We start from the raw sequence: 17,048 nt of genomic DNA, 5'->3' as shown, positions 1-17,048 counted from the left end.
AAGCCCCGATGGCGGCCATTTTCTTTTCCACGTTCCCCTCTATTTCCTTCCTGCCAGCTGCCAGGACCTGGCGGCGCGGTCAGGCGGGGAGCAAGCGAGCTGCTATTGGCAGCACGCGGCGTGACCTCACTTCCGGCGGCAGCGGAGCCGGCGGTGGGGTGGCGGCAGGCGCGGCCCGTGGCACGGCGAGACCCGGATTCGCACCTGCCGGTATGGCCTCGCTGCTCAAGGTGGACCCGGAGGTGAAGCTCAAGGTGCGCCCGCTGCTCTCGGCCGCTTAACGGCCCGCCGCTGCTGCCGGCCCTCCCCGTGGAGTCTGCCCGGGCCTCGGGGCGGGCCCGGCACCTCCGCGGGGGCCGTTCAGCCGTTTCTCCGCGCCTCCCTAGCGCGGCCCGGCCCACTCCGCCCCGCCGCTCCTTCTTCCGCCGCTGTCCGATCGGAGTCTCCTGCTGGGCCCCGGCCGGGCCGCGCCCGCGCTGTTTCCGCTCGGTGTGTGCTGCGTTCAGCCTGCGCTGAAGCTGGCGGTCTGCGGCCTCGCGGCTTTTGTTCTGGGCTCCTCGCGCCGTGCGTTGGCCTTTGGAACTCGGCCCGTGCAAGTGAGGGAGGCGCGGGCCTCCTCGGCTGCTTCTCGTCCATCCTGGGGTCTCCCGGCCCTCCGCCGTGCGCTCACAGGAACAAGTTGGTGCCCGGGGTTCGGACCTGAGGCAGGCTCCATCCGTGCATGGCGCAGCACCCAGCTACTGTTGAGTTGGGGGATTTTTTAGGACTGTCCTGAACTGTTGCTTTGTTTCTTCTGTAGGTTGACTCCTTCAGAGAGCGGATCACAAGCGAGGTGAGTATCCTCTGAGAGGAAAGAGCTAGCTTAGCACGTCTTTTTGACGTTTGAGTGTCTTCTGTAATCTTAGAAGTGTGCACAGCTCACTTTAGTCATTGGCTGAGATGAGATTATACAGCCTTGTGGCCCACTCCACATCTTTTTTTTTCCATTTGGCTTTGTGTGGAGTTTGTTGGAAGGCAGAACTTATGTGCCCTGCTGTTTCCTGGCTTTGGAGAGTCAATTTTCCTGGTGTTTTTGTTAGCTCATGATGAATTCGTGGCATTGTTTCACTTCATAATCTCTTTTTTCTCTATCAGGCTGAAGATCTAGTGGCAAACTTTTTCCCAAAGAAGCTGTTAGAACTCGATGGGTTCCTGAAAGTAAGATATACGTGCTATCTTCTGTATTCTATTTTATTTTCAAACTGTGTGCTGGAAGGTGATGTGACTGGAACAGATCCTTCCTGTGCATTTATCTTGTGTATATCACCATAATGCAGAGAAGCGAAGCAATGGCTTTGTTGCGTGCATGTACTGAAACGCTGCTAGCTCTAGAGGGAGTGATTCCTGTTTCAGTTTTCTTCATGTGATCGACACATTTACTGTTCTTACGCATTCAGTAGCTTTGGGCTGTCCTTCATGATGCTATAGGACTCTAGCATGCCCAGCGCTGCAGACAGACAATAGCTTTGATCGTAATCTAGAGCTGGCACTCTGCTCTTGGACAGAGGGAGGTCTTGCTAACGGTCCTATTGTTGGAGTTTTTTTTGTATTCGTCCTTATTTTGTGTTTGGAGATGTAAAACTTTTGTCATCTTATTGTGCTTACTGTGATAGAAGTCGTTATTTCATAATTAAATAACAAGTATGCATTATTTTCCAGGAGCCTATCCTGAATATTCACGATCTCACTCAGATCCATTCAGACATGAATCTCCCAGTGCCTGACCCAATTCTTCTCACAAACAGCCATGATGGACTGGACGGGGTAAGGTTACTCTCTTGGCTGAGCTCCTGCTTCTGATAATTAAAACTGCATGGCCTGGTCTGTGTTGGATTAGAATATTCTTAGTTAACAAACAGCCTCCCAAAGGCTTTCAGGAATTGGTCTCCCGATCTTGGGAAGTCTGCTGGAGGGTGATGCTGTCCTTCACAGTGTTCCTTTGTTTTTAAAGACGGATGGTTAGAAACCAGGAGTGTAGCAGAGGCCCTAATGTTATCCTTACTTCCTCTGCAACAGTTTTATAGCTTACGACTAGTTTGTGAGTAAAACATTTTGTATATTTTAGCCAAATATGAAAAAGAGGAAGCTGGAAGACCGTGAAGAGACCTTTCAGGGTAAGAATCCCCGAGTCTCTTTGTTGCTGCCTGCCCCTTGAGCCGTGCCTTAAGAGAATGAAATGACTTCAGTCCCACTTGCCCTGACCTGACAGCATCTGCTGCTTATGCAGACCTGTCTCTGCAGCCTCAGAGCCTGACCTACAGATATTCTCTTGTGGTGGAGTCAGGTTCTAGCTCTTAGAAGCAGCAGGATTTGGATTTCTCTGATCGACATAAGTAGCAGTTGCTTAGGCATAGTGTGTTGATGAGCAGCTGGCCTCCCCATGGATCTATTCTAAAAGCTTTTTACATCTGGAGGAAGACCTCTGGTTTTGGATTAAGCTGAGGCAGAATAATTTCTTACACGCATGTCAGGAAAATCCTTGTACCTAGGCTCAGCAGGCTAGAGCTCTCCAGTTCTCGTCTAAGTCCGTATTTCCTCTCTTCTTTCCTTTGTGGCAATCACGGCTAGCCCATGCCCAGTTTCCCCCCTCCTCGCTGGTTAGCTGTGTCCTGGCTCAGTGTCCACTGCTAGCCTTTGTAGGAGACGTGATGCTCAGGTGGACCTTTAGTCTGATCTTCTGGTGCATCTGTTCCCACATAGAGGTGATGCGTTTGCCTTCTCTGCCACTGTAGGTACCAAAGTGTTTGTGATGCCCAATGGGATGCTGAAGAGCAACCAGCAGCTGGTGGACATCATTGAGAAAGTGAAACCAGAGATCAGGCTGCTTATTGAGAAGTGTAATACGGTGGGTATGGGCTGCATCCCTGAGTTCTGGAGCAGATGGGGGCACTAGAATACTTTTGCTCCTTGTGTGAAGGTTCGCTGAAGGAGCAGATTCCTCTGTATCTTATAAATGATAGTGGTATGAATCCTGCACTTGTGAAGTCTGACAGGTAGGTGCAGGGAAATGTTCCTTTTCTGAGCTCTCAGGGAGTTCTGTAGTACACCTTGTGAAGGAGGATGTCTGTTTTGCAGGCTCCTTTCTTGAGGCTTTTCTTCACCCTCTTGCATAGTAACCAACACCTGCTGAGAGCCACTTGGGCACAATCAGAGGAGCTTCCCTTGAGAAGCTGCTATGCTTGTGTGGCTTCTCAGCCATATGAGAAATTTAATCTACTCAGAAGTGGTGTGGGAGCATGGAGAACCTGTAGGAGTTTATCATGAGCTGCATGGCAAAGACACGGTCATAGGGGGCTTTTGGAAAAAATTACAAGATTTCTCTGTAAAAATCTTGGCAGTGATCTGTTTATAGTGATCTTTCTTCTGCAGGTCAAAATGTGGGTGCAACTTCTAATTCCCAGGATAGAAGATGGAAACAACTTTGGTGTTTCTATTCAGGTAAGATATCATTGGCTGTGTCGTGGTTTTGTATTATAGTGTGTTGTCTTACGTTTCGATATCTGATTTAGTAAATTAGTTTGTTTCTCCTCAGATTGTTGCCGCTGTTTTAAGGCCCATCTCTCTACCTTTTTCTCCTTTTTTCCCTTTTCCCTTTCTCAGGACATGGGTCTGTGGATACCTCTGCCCTGCTAGTCATGGAACCGGGCCAAACCAGCCCGTAAGCCGTTGGCAGGCTGTGTGCCCTACTGTGGCAGAGAGCTATGCCCCAAGAGCGTGGACCTCTAGGTTTCTTCCAAATCATTTGATTGTATCCAGTGTCTGCAGTGGTGGAATTGGTTTAGGTTTTAAAATCCAAATCTGAGCTTGACATGGAACTGCTGAGACAGGGTACTTCTAGAGCCACGATGGCCAATTTCAGTATGAGTATTTCATGAGAAGGCTTCCTTTGCAGGAGGAAACAGTCGCTGAGCTTCGAACTGTGGAGAGTGAGGCAGCATCCTATCTGGACCAGATTTCTAGGTATGAAGAAACAGAGCTCTCTCTGGGAGTGCTGCTGGGAAAAGTAACCTTTCGGGGAAGGTCCTTCAGCTTTGCTGGGGCAGGTTGTGTCTGGAAAAATCTTGGTACTGTTTGTCTGATTTGTCTCCGTTTTCCTAACAGGTATTATATCACAAGAGCCAAGTTGGTGTCCAAAATAGCTAAGTACCCTCATGTGGTAAGTAAATGGGGAAGTGGTGCTTTACTGTTTACGTGCTGCTGCTTTTTGGGACTCTTCAGGCTACTCCATCACTGTCCTTTTTGAGCTAAGGGTGCTGTGGGAAAAGGGTGGGCTATATTAGAGTACAGAATATCTTCATCAGAAGAGAAGAAACTGAAAGGGGGATTCCTTTGTAAAAGGTAGGACCTTCAGTTGGTACATGGAAGCACACCTGAGCTCAGGCCACTTAGCCATGCATCTGTTTCCTGCAGGAGGACTACCGCCGCACAGTGACAGAGATTGACGAGAAGGAGTACATCAGTCTGCGCCTGATCATTTCAGAGCTGAGGAATCAGTATGTAAGTGAAAAAAACAGAGCTCCTGCTGGCTCTCCACGTAACAGAAAGAGCCCTTTCGATCCTTCTGCTGCTCTCCCCTTTCCCTATGATTACAGCTAGTCCTGGCGAGAAGCCTATGTCTTTCCTGGTCTGCTTTGGCACTAGCAAGAAGAACTAAGTGTTTATTGCCTCCCCACCATCTCCCAGAGATGTGGGTGTTTCCAACTTGAGTATTCATGAAAGCTGAGCACAAAATATTCTGTGCACTGCTGTGGGAACCTGCAATCCTAAATTCTTCAGGCAGTAGAAACCATTTCTGTACTCTGTATTGATGTCTTCTTTTTGTGCTTATTTTAAGCAGAAATGTGATTGCAAGCAGGGGTTGAAAGTAGTACCAGAATGAGCTGTGATATTGCTCAAGTCAGTGGTTGTTGTGAATCCTGAATGCTGACACTCCCCTCCTTCATTTCTGAGTTGTGTTCTCCCTTTTTGCAGGTCACTTTGCATGACATGATCCTTAAAAACATTGAGAAGATCAAGAGGCCTCGGAGCAGCAATGCTGAGACCCTTTATTAAGTGTCAACGTTTGAACTTGAGAACTGTTCAGTCAACTAAAGACCGTCATTGCCTTGGTTTGTTACATGACTATCGAGATGGGAAACTGGCTGGAAATAGTATTGCATTCTTAGTTAAAATCTAAAGAAATTCTCACCTAGTTTTGTGATTGGTTTTATTCAGGTCTCAGGAGCTCTCCCTCCCTCTAGTATCTGGTAAAGAAAAAGGCCTTGCTGCTTTGGGATGCCCTAGAGGCTACTGCAGAGTGAGAGCAGAGCGCCAGCCAGGCAGGAACATTCCTTCATGCCTTTCTTCCTGCCTGAGTAGGAGCTACAGTAGAGACCAGGCCCTTGTCGTGTTCCATCTCTTGGCTGGAGACTTCTCTGTGGTCTCTGTGAACAAGGCAGACAGTCTTCAGCATAAGATAAGGCCTGGGTGGTGGTGCAGTCACTGAAAGCCAGCTCTCTTCAGTGCTGGCTGTAGTTGAGCCCCTTTGCCAATGCTCTGCACTGACTTATTTGCAAAGACAGGATTCTGCCCCATCTGGGTTGGTGGCCAGAGCCACGTTCCAGTGCCACTGAGAGGTCTGTAATTGTTCTGTGGCTTTTTTGACTCAGTAGAGTGTGGCCCATCTGTCTCTGCCTTGGTTCTGAGCAGGTCAATGCAGAGCTGAAGGTGGTGCTTGTCACTGGGGCTGATTGCTGTACTGGCTGGTTGTGAGCGCATGTGGCTTCTGCTCCAATTTGCAAATTGACTAGAGTCACTTTCTTGGTTAAAACCAACTTCACGGGAGTCTTCATGCCTCCTCAGTATGAGTTGCTTTTGCCCAGGCTGAGAGAAGGGAGGAGCCAGAGGTCTGATGCTAAACTCCTGGTAGATTCCATGTGTGATCAGAATGCAACCTGCTTTCTTCTGGCAGTGCTTCCAGCTGTCAGGCACAGCAGGCCAGCTGTGACAGTAGTGCTTGGGGTGAGGATGGCCAATTCCCACCTGGTCCGTTGCAAACCTTGTATTCTTTCCCCTGCAAAAGAGCACCCTTGTGTGCCTACTGACTCCTCTAAGCTGCTGGAACATTTCATGGTCCATTACAACCCCCTTTGGAAATGATTGGTTGTGTTGCGTCAGTTTTTGTGTGTGGGAAGTGAACCCATAATGCTGCAGGCTCCAAATTTTTTATTTATAGTATTTCTACTTAAGTCCCATATTCAGGGAATGTTAAATCATTTATTTCTGGAACCTCTCTGTTACCCAGGTCTCGTTACACCCATATATTCTTATTGTGCAGTAGCCTTAATAGTTGTGTTAACTTCGTTGTAACAACAGTGACAAAAGAAATGAACTTTCTCTCTCTCTCTCTCTTTTCTTTTTTTTTTTTTTCTTTTTTTTTTTTTTTAAATTTTGTTTTTGTTTTCTTTTTCTGCTTCCACCTCTAAGAGCCATGTTGTCTCTTGCTGGTTTCCTAGGGATTTCCCCGGAGTGTGGAGGGCCGCCAGCCCTTTCTATAGACTCTTCTGTTGTTGTTTGTAGTGAGTCAACCTTAGTCTTCCCACTAATAAATATTCTGTAACAAACCAACTGCGTTGTAGCTGCTATCTGGGAGCAGCACTCCCCCTTGTGTTTCTTTGTATTGATTTATTTTAATTTGTTGAGCTCTCTTTGCCAGATGAAACTATGTAAACTTTTACCATATCAGGAAATTAAAATAAGGTACTTTGAATTCTTTTAAGCTAGCCCCTTGTCTGTGATACTGAGCTCTTAGAATCGCTCTGCAGTGTTGGTGTCTGCTCTTGGCCGTGCCTTTCACACATCCAGTGGTTCCTTCCATATGTTCTCCTCATTCTTCTTTTTGACTGTTGGTACTGCTATGTGTGTGCTGCTTTGAAGATTGTTTCTGCTCCTTCAGCATGCCTTATATTAGGCCCAGGGGCTTGAGTTTGATGAGATCTGCCCTGTTCTTGTCCTTTGTGTTGGACTCAGGCTGTCTTGGGTCCAGGTATAACTGGACAGGTACAAGTCATTTGCATGATGGTGTTCTAAGAGCTGCAACTCACTTCACAGCTGCCCCTGCATCTGTGCAGAGCAGATGTCTGCAGTGTTGTAGGACAGGCATCTGAGTATCATACCTGACAAGTGTATTCAGAGGATGGTCTGTTATTCTCTTGATTTTACTGTGCGTGCAGTACAAAGGAGACATGGGCCAAAGCATCCTCAGCGTTTCTCAGAGGCATGCTTTTGTTCTCGTTCCTGTTCCTCAGCACGTGTGGCATACAGCCTGGGCTGCAGGGACCTGCTCTGCAGTGTTCAGCCAAGTGGCATTCATTCCCCAGCTTCCTGTCTGTGAGCTGCTGAAGTCCAGCCTGTTCTGCTTTGTGATAGGGAGGCTGTGTCCCTCACAGCTTGGTTGCCACTAGGTGGGGGCTGTGATCCAGCCTGAGGAGCGTTGGGAGGCTGGGTGAGACCTGGCCTCCTGGCCGACCTGTCTGCAAAGTCTTCAGCCTCCAAGACGAAGCATAAGCAGCAGCTTGTAGACAGCTGTATTCTGCCTCCTGCTGGGCCACTGTGCTTCCTGTGGAGTGGAAAAGTCCTGGTGCCCACACTTCTTGGTGAAGATGGGTAAGGAACTGACAGCACAGGTCCCTGGGGCTGAGGAGGCAGGAGCTACTGCTGAAAAGATTACTGTTGGCATTGCTCAATGCCGTATGGCAGAAGAGGTCCACCTTGATACGGCCAGGAGAAAAGGAGCCCACAGCAGCCCTGTGCCAGCAGTCCCGTGGAAGGATGAAATGTCCAGCACTGCTGTGCTGACAGGTGTTGGTGAGAAGCACGTTTCATGCAGAGGAGCAGGGGAAGGTTTATTGTCTGGGATCCTCACCCCTTGGTGCGGTGGTTTCTGCTCTTCCTTCCCAGAGAAGCGGCAGTGTGCTGTCAGGACTCTAACTCACAGCTTCTTGAGACATCCCAGCTTGCATTTGCAGTGGAGATTAGAACTTTGAAATAAGAATAAGTGCACAGCAGTTGTTCAGACAAAAACGCTAGCCAGCATGAGTAAGTGTCAAGCAATTTCCAGCAGTCTGTTTTACACAAGCTGACTGTGAAAGGTGAGAGAGTGGGAGGTTGAGTCTGAAGTTTGACTTGGGATCTGCTTGGGATGTACCCGTGTCAGGAAAACTGGCAAGAATTTGTGTGTGCTCAGTATACTCTTTACCCAGCTGCTTGGCAGTCACTGACTCAAAAGGCTGCCTGTCTGCTTTGGTTCCTATAAATTTGAGGGACTATTTTTGCCAGCTCTACCTTTCTATGTGAGCAAAGCACAGCAAACTCCCAGCTACTGTGCTTTGTTTGGAAAATACTGGCACTTTACTTGACGTGTTGCACTGACAAGCAGTGCCTAAAAGCAACCACATGGTCAAAATAAACTGGTATGATGTGAATTCTCCATGTTAGGTAGGGAAGAGTCATGGGCTAATTAGACTGGGGAAATGAGCTGTGGACAGTTGGGTTTGTTTTTTTTTTTTTTGTACCACGCAGCTCATAAACAAGTCATGCTGCTATTAGTGAGATGTGTCATCTTCGAAATTCTAGGCTAGCTTTAAGTTGCTTCAGGGTCCTTTTGGAGAAGATGCTGTTCCTGTGGTATGTGTTATACTTAAGAGTCCCTCAACATTTTTTATCACTTGCATGTTGGTAAGGGTTTCTCATCTCTTCAGACTCAAATAATTGCCCTGCTTCCTGAAATGTCTGCTGAAGGATAGCAATGGGTTTAGTTCTTGTATTTGTTCTGGAACAGAACTCCCAGAAAATAGAGGCTGATTCTTGTTACAAACTGTAAAAGTCTTCAGCTTGAAAGGTACAGCAGAAATGGGCATCATTAAATGACACATGATATTAGGCATGACAGCCTTGGCACGTACCCTGCAGCAGGACAGAGGCAGCACAGAGATCAGTTAGTGCCAACTAATTGAGCAGACCCAGGGTGTGTGCTGTGGATTTGTTCATCATGTGGACATCATTTGACTGGGGCTTCTGTTGTTTTGTTGCATTCCAAATCCCCAGCGTGCACAGAAGTGTTCCCACACTTTATTTTCAGACATCTGACAGACAAGCTGCAGGGTTGAGTTGTCATTTGTGGGGCAGTGTAAGGCCTGTGAAGTTTATCCAGTTCTCTTAAATTACTGCTGCTTAAAAAATGACAATCTAATTGCAGCTTGTGCTTTGGCTTTTAGGGACGTGAGATGCAGCACCAGTAGGCAAAGTTGAAACTAAATTATCTGCTATTTTTGCTACAGGGAAATGTAAAGGTAGATGTGGTTTGTGCAGCAGGCTCAGCCCAGCTGTGCAGAGGTGTGCTGCAGCAGAGGCCAGTTAAATTCCTGGAGGCAGGAGGTAGGTCTTGACTCTGTTCCCAACCTTCAACAGTACAAAAGCACTTCCTCTCTGCACTCTAAGTGCAATGGAGTACTGTGTTCTAGGCTTTACACCAAAAGGGACTTTCTCCTTGGGACCCAACGCAAAGTAACCCTTAAAGCCTTGTTGACTTCATAGCTGGAATGCTATCTTGGAATTCATTACTACTTTTACTTAATCTAGGGCTATTCAGGCATCTGATTCTGCTGTCAGAGATCAGTGGAAAGCTGATGGGACAGGGTACCTCTAAAACCTGTAGATATTACAGCCTGTATTGCCAAAGCTCTTTTATCATAGGTCCTGTCTCTTCCCACTACTTGCATCTTTGTCACAGGGTTCTCCTCTTCTGGTCAGCAGCTACATGAGATGACTACTGTGGCTTTACTGGTGCAACAGGCAGTGAGCAGAAGGGACTCCTGCTTGCATGAAGCGACTCTGCCTGCATGGCTGCCGCTGAGGTTAAAGAAGGTTGACAGCTGTCCACTGTGGTGAAGATAATGTAGGGTGTCCTAAAACCATCTAGCTGCCTGCCTGCCAGTGCGATGTCTGGTAACTGTGGCTTAGGAAAGGCTGAGTCTAGGGCAAGACCCGGAGCAGAGGAAGAAGATTAAATGGTGCTGCAGGCTGGGATAGCCTGCCACTGGGAAACTCTGGAGGAAAAAGGGAAGGCCAGGGTGAGGTGAGGTGAGGCTGGCAGCAGGAATGGAAATGCTGGGTTCAACCTCCAGCTGTTGTTCTCTTGGATTGCTTGTATTTCTCAGCACCAGCTCAGGGACAGGCAGGGACTGCAACTGAAGCAGTGTGTCTTGTCTGTCTCTGGTGTTTGCTGTGTGGCAGCAAAGAACCCCCCGTCCTGCTCGGTGATGCTGTGAGAACAGCAGAGACTTTGGGTGGCAATGGCTGAGGGAGCTGTCACAGCCTTTGGGAGACACAGTGGAGGTGGCTGCTCAGCCTGTGCAGTGGGACAGCAGGGGGCTGCTGGCGCTGCCTGTGTGGATGCCACAGATCAAAGGCTGTCCTTGAGGGAACTTCTCTGAAGCTGCACCGCAGTTTACCTTAGAATTTGAGGCAGAGGCAAAACTTACTTGAACTTGTTCCAGTGGAATGATGGGGATTAATTAGTTAATGAATACTCAGAGATGCAAACTAAGAGCTAGTTGTTCATGCTGCACCGGGGCCAGTATATCGTCCTAAACTCCAGCTCTCTATGCCTGCCAAAGTTTTTTTTTTTACTACTACACAGGTGGATGTGCTTTCACAAAGGCTTCCACGTAGAAGATTTTAAAAACTAAAATAAAAAGTAACTCCAAGTTTGAAATCATGCTGCCAGGGAGAGTGTTTGCAAGGAAGCAGCCTGATAAACAAGAAAATTTGACAAGTTGCAAAGAGGTGAAATTCTACAGTGTGGCAACAATTCCCAGTCTGTGAGAGCCTCACTGTGGTCCCAACCACCTTGGTATGACTACAGGATTGTCGTTATTACAGCCTCAGGAAACTGGGCAGGACTGAAAAAGTAACAGTGATGTGAAGTTTGTCTGAGTCACTGACTGCATCCCCCGTGGTTCTCTCAGGGCAGCAGCTCTTGGAAGAAGGCAGAGTAGGATGCAGTGAGTGAGAGCTGCTCTTTCTGCTCACCACTAACTTCAGATCTCCTCCCCTAGCCTCTCCCAGTCTTTTGTACTTTCCTTGCTACTCCATCCACTGCAGCATAAACTGGCAGAAGCAGCAGCAGAAGCCCTGCTCCAAAAGCGACTCAAAAAGCCTCGGAACCAGCAGCAGCCATGAACATGAAAACCGTGGTTGTGCTGCTCCTCCTGGCCCTGGCCACAATCTTTGCCCTCGTCTGCGTGCTGCTGACCCGGGCACGGGCCCCCAGCTCCTGCCAGCAGCAGCCCTTGGCACAGGAGGAAGCGGACGACGGCCACAGCCGGGTCTTTGCCGACCTGACAGCCGAGGAGCTGGCCCAGGTGGTGCAGTACCTGCGGGTCAGCCTCGGGGTGCCGCTGGCTGATGCAGCGCGTGCCAAACCTTCTGACAACTGCATTGCCTCCGTGGACGTGCAGCTTCCGGCCAAGGCAGAAGTGCTGCGGTTCCTGGATGCCGGAGGGGCTCCCCCGCCCCGCGAGGCGCTGGCTGTGCTGTACTTTGGGGCCCAGGCAGAGCCCAACGTCACCGAGTACGTGGTGGGCCCACTGCCGGCACCGACGTACCACCGGGACATCACGGTGCAGAAGTATGGGGGGAAGGTGCCGTACCACCGCAGACCAGCATTGCCTGCTGAATACAAACAGGTTGCTGATTTTTTTAAAAAACAGGTGTTCCCTGCAGCTCCATCCTTCATGGACCAAGTGATGGAGTATGATGGGGCCAACCTGGCTGCTGTGACAGCTGCTCCCCGTGGATCCCGGTCTGGAGATCGGCTCACCTGGTTTGTCATGTTTCAGAATGTGAGTGGGTTCTTCCTGCACCCAATGGGGCTGGAGGTGCTGGTGGACCACAGCAGCCTGGATCTCACACAGTGGGCAGTCCACAGAGTCTTCTACAACGGCCAATACTACAGGGACATGTCTGAGCTGGAGAGAATCTATGTGCAGGGTGGTGTCCACGTGGAGAAGGTAAAAAGAGCACCGTGGGATGGGGACTTCTCGTCTATGAGGCCCCGAGCACCGGTGGCCGCGACGTTCCCCTTGCAGTATGAGCCCCAGGGGCCGCGGTACAGCATCAGGAACAACCTCATCATCTTCCAGGCCTGGAGCTTTGCCTTTGGAATGAGTGTGATGACGGGCATGCGCCTGTTTGACATCCGGTTCAATGGGGAGAGGGTTGTGTACGAGATGAGTGTGCAGGAGGCGCTGTCAGTGTATGGCTCCAACTGCCCTGGCGGGATGTCCACCCGCTACATGGACAGCAGCTTTGGCATTGGGCGCTACTCCTCACCCCTGGTGCGTGGGGTCGACTGCCCGTACACGGCCACCTATGTGGACACGCACACCCTACATGAGGGCTTGAGCTACAGCAGGAGGACGGCGGCCCTCTGCATTTTCGAGCAGAACCTGGGCTCCCCTCTGCGGCGCCACTACTCCAACCTACAGTCGTTGTACTATGGTGGGATGGTCAACTCCGCGCTGGTCCTTAGATCCATCACCACTGTGGGTAACTATGACTATGTCTGGGACTTCATCTTCTACCAGAATGGGGCCATCGAAGGCAAAGTCCAGGCCACAGGGTACACGAGCTCATCCTTTTTCCATGGGAATGGTCTGCAGTATGGCAATAGAATTTGGGAGCATACCTTGGGTACAATTCACACCCATTTTGTCAACTATAAAGTGGACTTGGATGTGGGAGGTAGGTCTTACCTCCCTTTCATTTATGCCATTATAATGGGGAATGTCTCAGGGGGGATTCTGGTCACTGGAGTCCCTTGCGGTTGCTGTCAGATCTCTGCTTTTTCTGTCTCCCAACCTTTAATTGCGAAATTCTTTTTCTGTGTGTGTAGTTGTCTGTCCAGGTAATGGAGTTACAGGCAGAGGAAATTGTCTGGGAGCTCTGTATTCATCCTAGGGAAAGTATGAAAAGTAGCAGCTGCAAAACATCTGTGTTTCCTTGAGGCCCCATGTCTGGCACGGTGCATGTTGCCAAAAGCGTGGCCAGGCAGACGGGGCAGGCACAGCCCTGTCTGCAGCACAAGAGGTGTGAGCTGGCTCCCGCAATGCCTGGTGCTATTCGTGGCATCCTCTCATGCCTTGGGGAAATCCGTGCTCTCCTGTGTGGTGTGCAGCACTGACCATCTGCACATCTGTCCTTCCATCCCTTTCAAGGAAATCTGTGTAGCTAGATCCTGAGCCTGTGTCTCATCAGCTATTGCGAGGAACCAGAGTATTCCTTGATCCTGCATGTGGGGGCATGGGTTCCTGTGGGAGCAGCTCTCTGCTGCAGTGAAGGGCTGAGTGCTGCCCTGCAGTGCATACGGGCTGAGCACATTGGATTTATTTTCCCTCCCAGGCTGATCCAGATTCTGCAAGTCAGGAAGGCATTGGGGCTGCACTGCAGCAGAGGGCACCAGCCGGTGGTGTGGGATATTTTCTATTGAAACCTGCTCCTGTAAAAGGGGTGGGAAATGTTTTACATATTCAGAGAACCAGCAGGATCCATCGGGAGGCTGTGGGCTGCCTGTGCCCAAGCCCAGCAGCAGTGCAGCTCCATGACTCCTGCTTCATGTAGCCTTGAGTAATGCTGCTTTTCGGCATTACGGTCAAAAACAGAGCTGAATCTGATCCCCTTCCTGTGAACAAGGCTTGAGAGCACGCTAAAGCAGCTAAAGGTCCGTTTATGTGGCTGCTGTATCTCTGCATTCCCTGCTTTGTTTGCACACCTGGAGCACACCTTGGAGCAAGAGCAGTGGAGAAGAGTTATGTCAAGGCCCAAGCAGGGGAAAGGAAGTGTTTATGCTGAGCTGAGTACCAGGACTAGAGGCAATGCAGGGTGCCTGAGGGGTTCTCCTACCCCCTGTGCCGCACGAGCATAGCATCCCCTACACAAGGCCTGCTGCAAGGCCTTCAGAGAAGAGGGGCTGGAAGTGAGACAGGAAACAGAAGGATCTGAATTAATGTGGTGGCAGAAAACCAATATGGAGCTGTGAGACTTCATCTTCTACCAGAACAGAACTGTCAAAGCCAAATTCCGGGTCATGGGGTATATGAGCTCCTCCTTTTTCCATGGAGATGGTACAGCAGTAGGATTTAGGATTCTGGCTACAATACGCACTTGTCCTGTCAACTTTAAAATACATTTGGATGTGGGGGGTAGGTCTGGGTCTTGTCTCTTTTGGGCTCTCTATGCGTTCTTTCAGACTCCCCCACTACTTTTTCTTCCCACATGTGGGGTAGGTGATGTGCTCTCATAGAGAGCGTTAAGGTTGTTTTTTTCCTCTACGACTTCTGTTTCAATCCGTCCTTGTGCTCATGTTGACATTTCATATGCTGTAAACTACCACCGTGTATTTTAAATTTGTTTGTTTCTCATTGAGAAATGCCTAGAAACTTAATAACTACTCCTTTTAGGATGATTTTAGAGTCCTTCTGGAGTGGAGGAGGGGAAAAAAAAAAAAAAAAAAAAAAGGAGGGATTGCAAAATGAAAGAAATAGGGAAAAGACAGGTGGAATCTCAAACTGTCACTGGAAGGGGAGGTATGGAATTGGAAGTTTTTGTCCACGTCACAAAAAAGATGAGAAGAAGCACGACAGTGGCTGCATGGGTCCATTTCTATAGGTCTCAGCCTCTCATGCTGACTTCACCTGCAATGCTGGGGCTTGGTCCCAAAGCTCTGGTCAAACCTTGCAGGTGCTGGAGGCTGGCAGAAGTTTGCTGCTGGGTTCCTTCATCATCTCTTGGCCATCCTATCGCTAGATTTCTTTGCTCTTGTGCTGCTCCTGTTGCTGTGAGCTCTTGGCTGTTGTATCATCTTTGTGGAAAGACCAGAGCTGCTCCGTTTTTGTAATGTGCAGATGTGCTCAGAGCCCATACTCTATCTGGTGCAGCCTTGCAGGATGCATTCTGGTGAGCAGAAACACGGTGCTTGGGCTGTCAGGTGCTCGGGTTAATCAGACAGGGCTCATACCGGTTCTTCTGTCCTTGGAGAGGTTCCTTTTCTGCTCTCTCATCAAGGACGAGAGTGCACAGGAATGGCACCATATGACACAGTGCTGTGTTTCACCGGCTAAACAAACTTGCATTACAGAGCATGGCATGCCATTGCGCAGTAGAACCAGGGAGCAATAGTTACTCTTGTCTGCAGGTAGTGGTGATTGCAGCCTGGGGTGCAGGAAGGGTCAATGGAGAGAGTGGGACCTGACTGCAGGAAAGTTCTCAGCTGCTTTGCTTTGTCCTCCTAGAGGTGAAGAATTCTTTGGTGGCCCATGACATGGCATTTGAGGTGGCACAGGCTCCCTGGAACCCAGAGCAGCAGATTGAGCGTCCACGGCTCACTGAGAAGGCCCTGGACACAGAGGACCAGGCTGCCTTCCGGCTCCACTCCACGATGCCCAGATACGTCTACTTTGCAACCAACAAAAAAAACAAGTGGGGCCACCAACGTGGCTACAGGATTCAAATCATCAGCTTTGCAGGGGATCACATTCCCGAAGCCAGCTCCATGGAGAGGGCCATCAGCTGGGCAAGGTCAGACTGCTCTGATGGGGTCACTGAGTACTCTGCAATGCCTCCAGCATCACTGGCTGAAGCGGTGCTGCAGGGATGCTTCCTGTGGGGAGGGAGGGGATTGATGCAGCCCGGTACTTTGGTTACTCCATAGGACCAGCCTGGTAATCTGCAGGCTCCAGGGAGCAGCCTTTAGCTCTGCCCTGCCCCCAGGGTCCTGTCTCTGTCCTTGTCCCCAGGTACAAGCTGGCTGTCACCAGGCGGAAGGAGGAAGAACCCACCAGCACCAGTGTCTACAACCAGAACGACCCTTGGACCCCCACTGTCGCTTTTGCTGACTACATCAATAATGAAACTATCACCAATGAGGTGAGGAGGGGCTGGAGGCATGGGCTGCTGGTGCCGGCCACACCACCTCACACATTGCTCATGGGATCCACTGGGACAGCAGCAAAGCATGAGGAGAGTGGGCTGGAGCGTTGCTGGGCTGTAGGAACAAGGGCTGTGGGTGCCCACTGAGGTACCCTCTGTTCTCCTGTGCCCCAGGCACAGATTTCAGTCAAAAATAACCGCACTCGTGTACCTCCTCCTGCCTAGGATCTTGTGGCCTGGATAACTGCTGGTTTCCTCCATATCCCTCACTCAGAAGATATTCCCAACACCTTGACGGTGGGAAATTCAGTTGGTTTTCTCCTGAGACCCTACAACTACTACGACTTGGACCCCTCCATTTACTCACCCGATGGCGTGTTTTTCACCAGCGAGCAGAACTTCATGGCATGTGAGGTTAACCCCATCACCTGCCTGTCCCAAACTGCCTCCTGCTTGCCAAGCTTCCCCCCATTCACCTATGACGGATTCCAAAATATCAGCAGGCTTTAAAGGTCCAGGAAGCAGGATTAGAGGCTGACTGATCTCCCATGGATATTCATTTCTTTTAGTGGCATTTTCTTTGTTTGCAGTTCTGTAACAACTTCACTTTTTATTGTGGCTTTTATAATGTAGTGATCTGTATGAGTGAAGCATGCTGCCCAGAAGAGATCTGCAGAGTCTCTGCTAACTGCTGCATGCCAGGGGTAAAAGTGAGGAGAACATGTGCTTCCTCTGTTGTAGCAACAAATGCTGTGTAGTGCCAATGTCAGGTTAAAAAAAAAAAAAAAAAAAAGAAAAAAATCCAGTGCTATTCTGCCTGTCTTGTTTTAAGCTTCCAGCAATGGCTGCTGGGGGGTCCTGGGGCACAGTTTTCAGCACACAGAGTGCGAGGAGAAGGCAATGCCGTGGGCACACTCCTTTCCTTCCCGCTGTCTGCCTGCGTCCTCCTTGTGCTGCAGCGAAGCCTGTGGGTCAAACAGGGAAGGACGGGAGCAGAGAGTTCGTTTAAAACTGTGGTCTGCTGGAGGAAGTAGAGCAGAGTT

At 49.7% G+C, this 17,048-nt stretch overlaps 2 protein-coding genes across 4 annotated transcripts; both read left to right on the top strand.

The window, feature by feature from the left end:
* The first annotated feature begins 65 nt into the window (after positions 1-65).
* Positions 66-15,470, top strand: PSME3 (proteasome activator subunit 3). 3 transcript variants are annotated; one of them, XR_007373321.1, is made up of 12 exons: positions 66-254; positions 800-832; positions 1,135-1,197; positions 1,699-1,803; positions 2,105-2,153; positions 2,772-2,884; positions 3,409-3,477; positions 3,932-3,999; positions 4,141-4,195; positions 4,450-4,536; positions 5,011-5,147; positions 15,369-15,470. XR_007373321.1 is itself a non-coding variant. In XM_048927125.1 (11 exons), the coding sequence occupies exons 1-11, from the start codon at positions 213-215 to the stop codon at positions 5,089-5,091; spliced, it is 765 nt and encodes a 254-aa protein (XP_048783082.1). In that variant the 5' UTR covers positions 68-212; the 3' UTR covers positions 5,092-5,226. The 3 variants fall into 3 exon arrangements, 1 of the variants encoding a protein (XP_048783082.1); XR_007373320.1 differs by lacking the exon at positions 15,369-15,470 and adding an exon at positions 6,505-10,701; XM_048927125.1 differs by lacking the exon at positions 15,369-15,470 and having other exon boundaries at positions 68-254; positions 5,011-5,226.
* LOC125684710 (membrane primary amine oxidase-like) lies at positions 10,723-16,784 on the top strand. The gene is made up of 4 exons (XM_048927112.1): positions 10,723-12,822; positions 15,369-15,654; positions 15,873-16,002; positions 16,231-16,784. The coding sequence occupies exons 1-4, from the start codon at positions 11,256-11,258 to the stop codon at positions 16,513-16,515; spliced, it is 2,268 nt and encodes a 755-aa protein (XP_048783069.1). The 5' UTR covers positions 10,723-11,255; the 3' UTR covers positions 16,516-16,784.
* Positions 16,785-17,048: the final 264 nt, after the last annotated feature.

Source organism: Lagopus muta, chromosome 25, assembly GCF_023343835.1.
Source record: "Lagopus muta isolate bLagMut1 chromosome 25, bLagMut1 primary, whole genome shotgun sequence".
Lineage (NCBI taxonomy): Eukaryota > Metazoa > Chordata > Aves > Galliformes > Phasianidae > Lagopus > Lagopus muta.
Note: the sequence above shows the minus strand (reverse complement) of the source record. Positions and strands in the feature narration are given on the sequence as shown.

Excerpts from the sequence above, each read along its gene's own strand:
- PSME3 (XM_048927125.1), top strand. The coding sequence starts at position 213 with ATGGCCTCGCTGCTCAAGGTGGACCCGGAGGTGAAGCTCAAG. Across the intron at positions 2,885-3,408 it reads TTATTGAGAAGTGTAATACG|GTCAAAATGTGGGTGCAACT; the intron begins GTGGGTATGGGC and ends TTTCTTCTGCAG. Across the intron at positions 4,537-5,010 it reads CAGAGCTGAGGAATCAGTAT|GTCACTTTGCATGACATGAT; the intron begins GTAAGTGAAAAA and ends CCCTTTTTGCAG.
- LOC125684710 (XM_048927112.1), top strand. The coding sequence starts at position 11,256 with ATGAACATGAAAACCGTGGTTGTGCTGCTCCTCCTGGCCCTGGCCACA. Across the intron at positions 15,655-15,872 it reads AGGGCCATCAGCTGGGCAAG|GTACAAGCTGGCTGTCACCA; the intron begins GTCAGACTGCTC and ends CCTTGTCCCCAG. Across the intron at positions 16,003-16,230 it reads ATGAAACTATCACCAATGAG|GATCTTGTGGCCTGGATAAC; the intron begins GTGAGGAGGGGC and ends CCTCCTGCCTAG.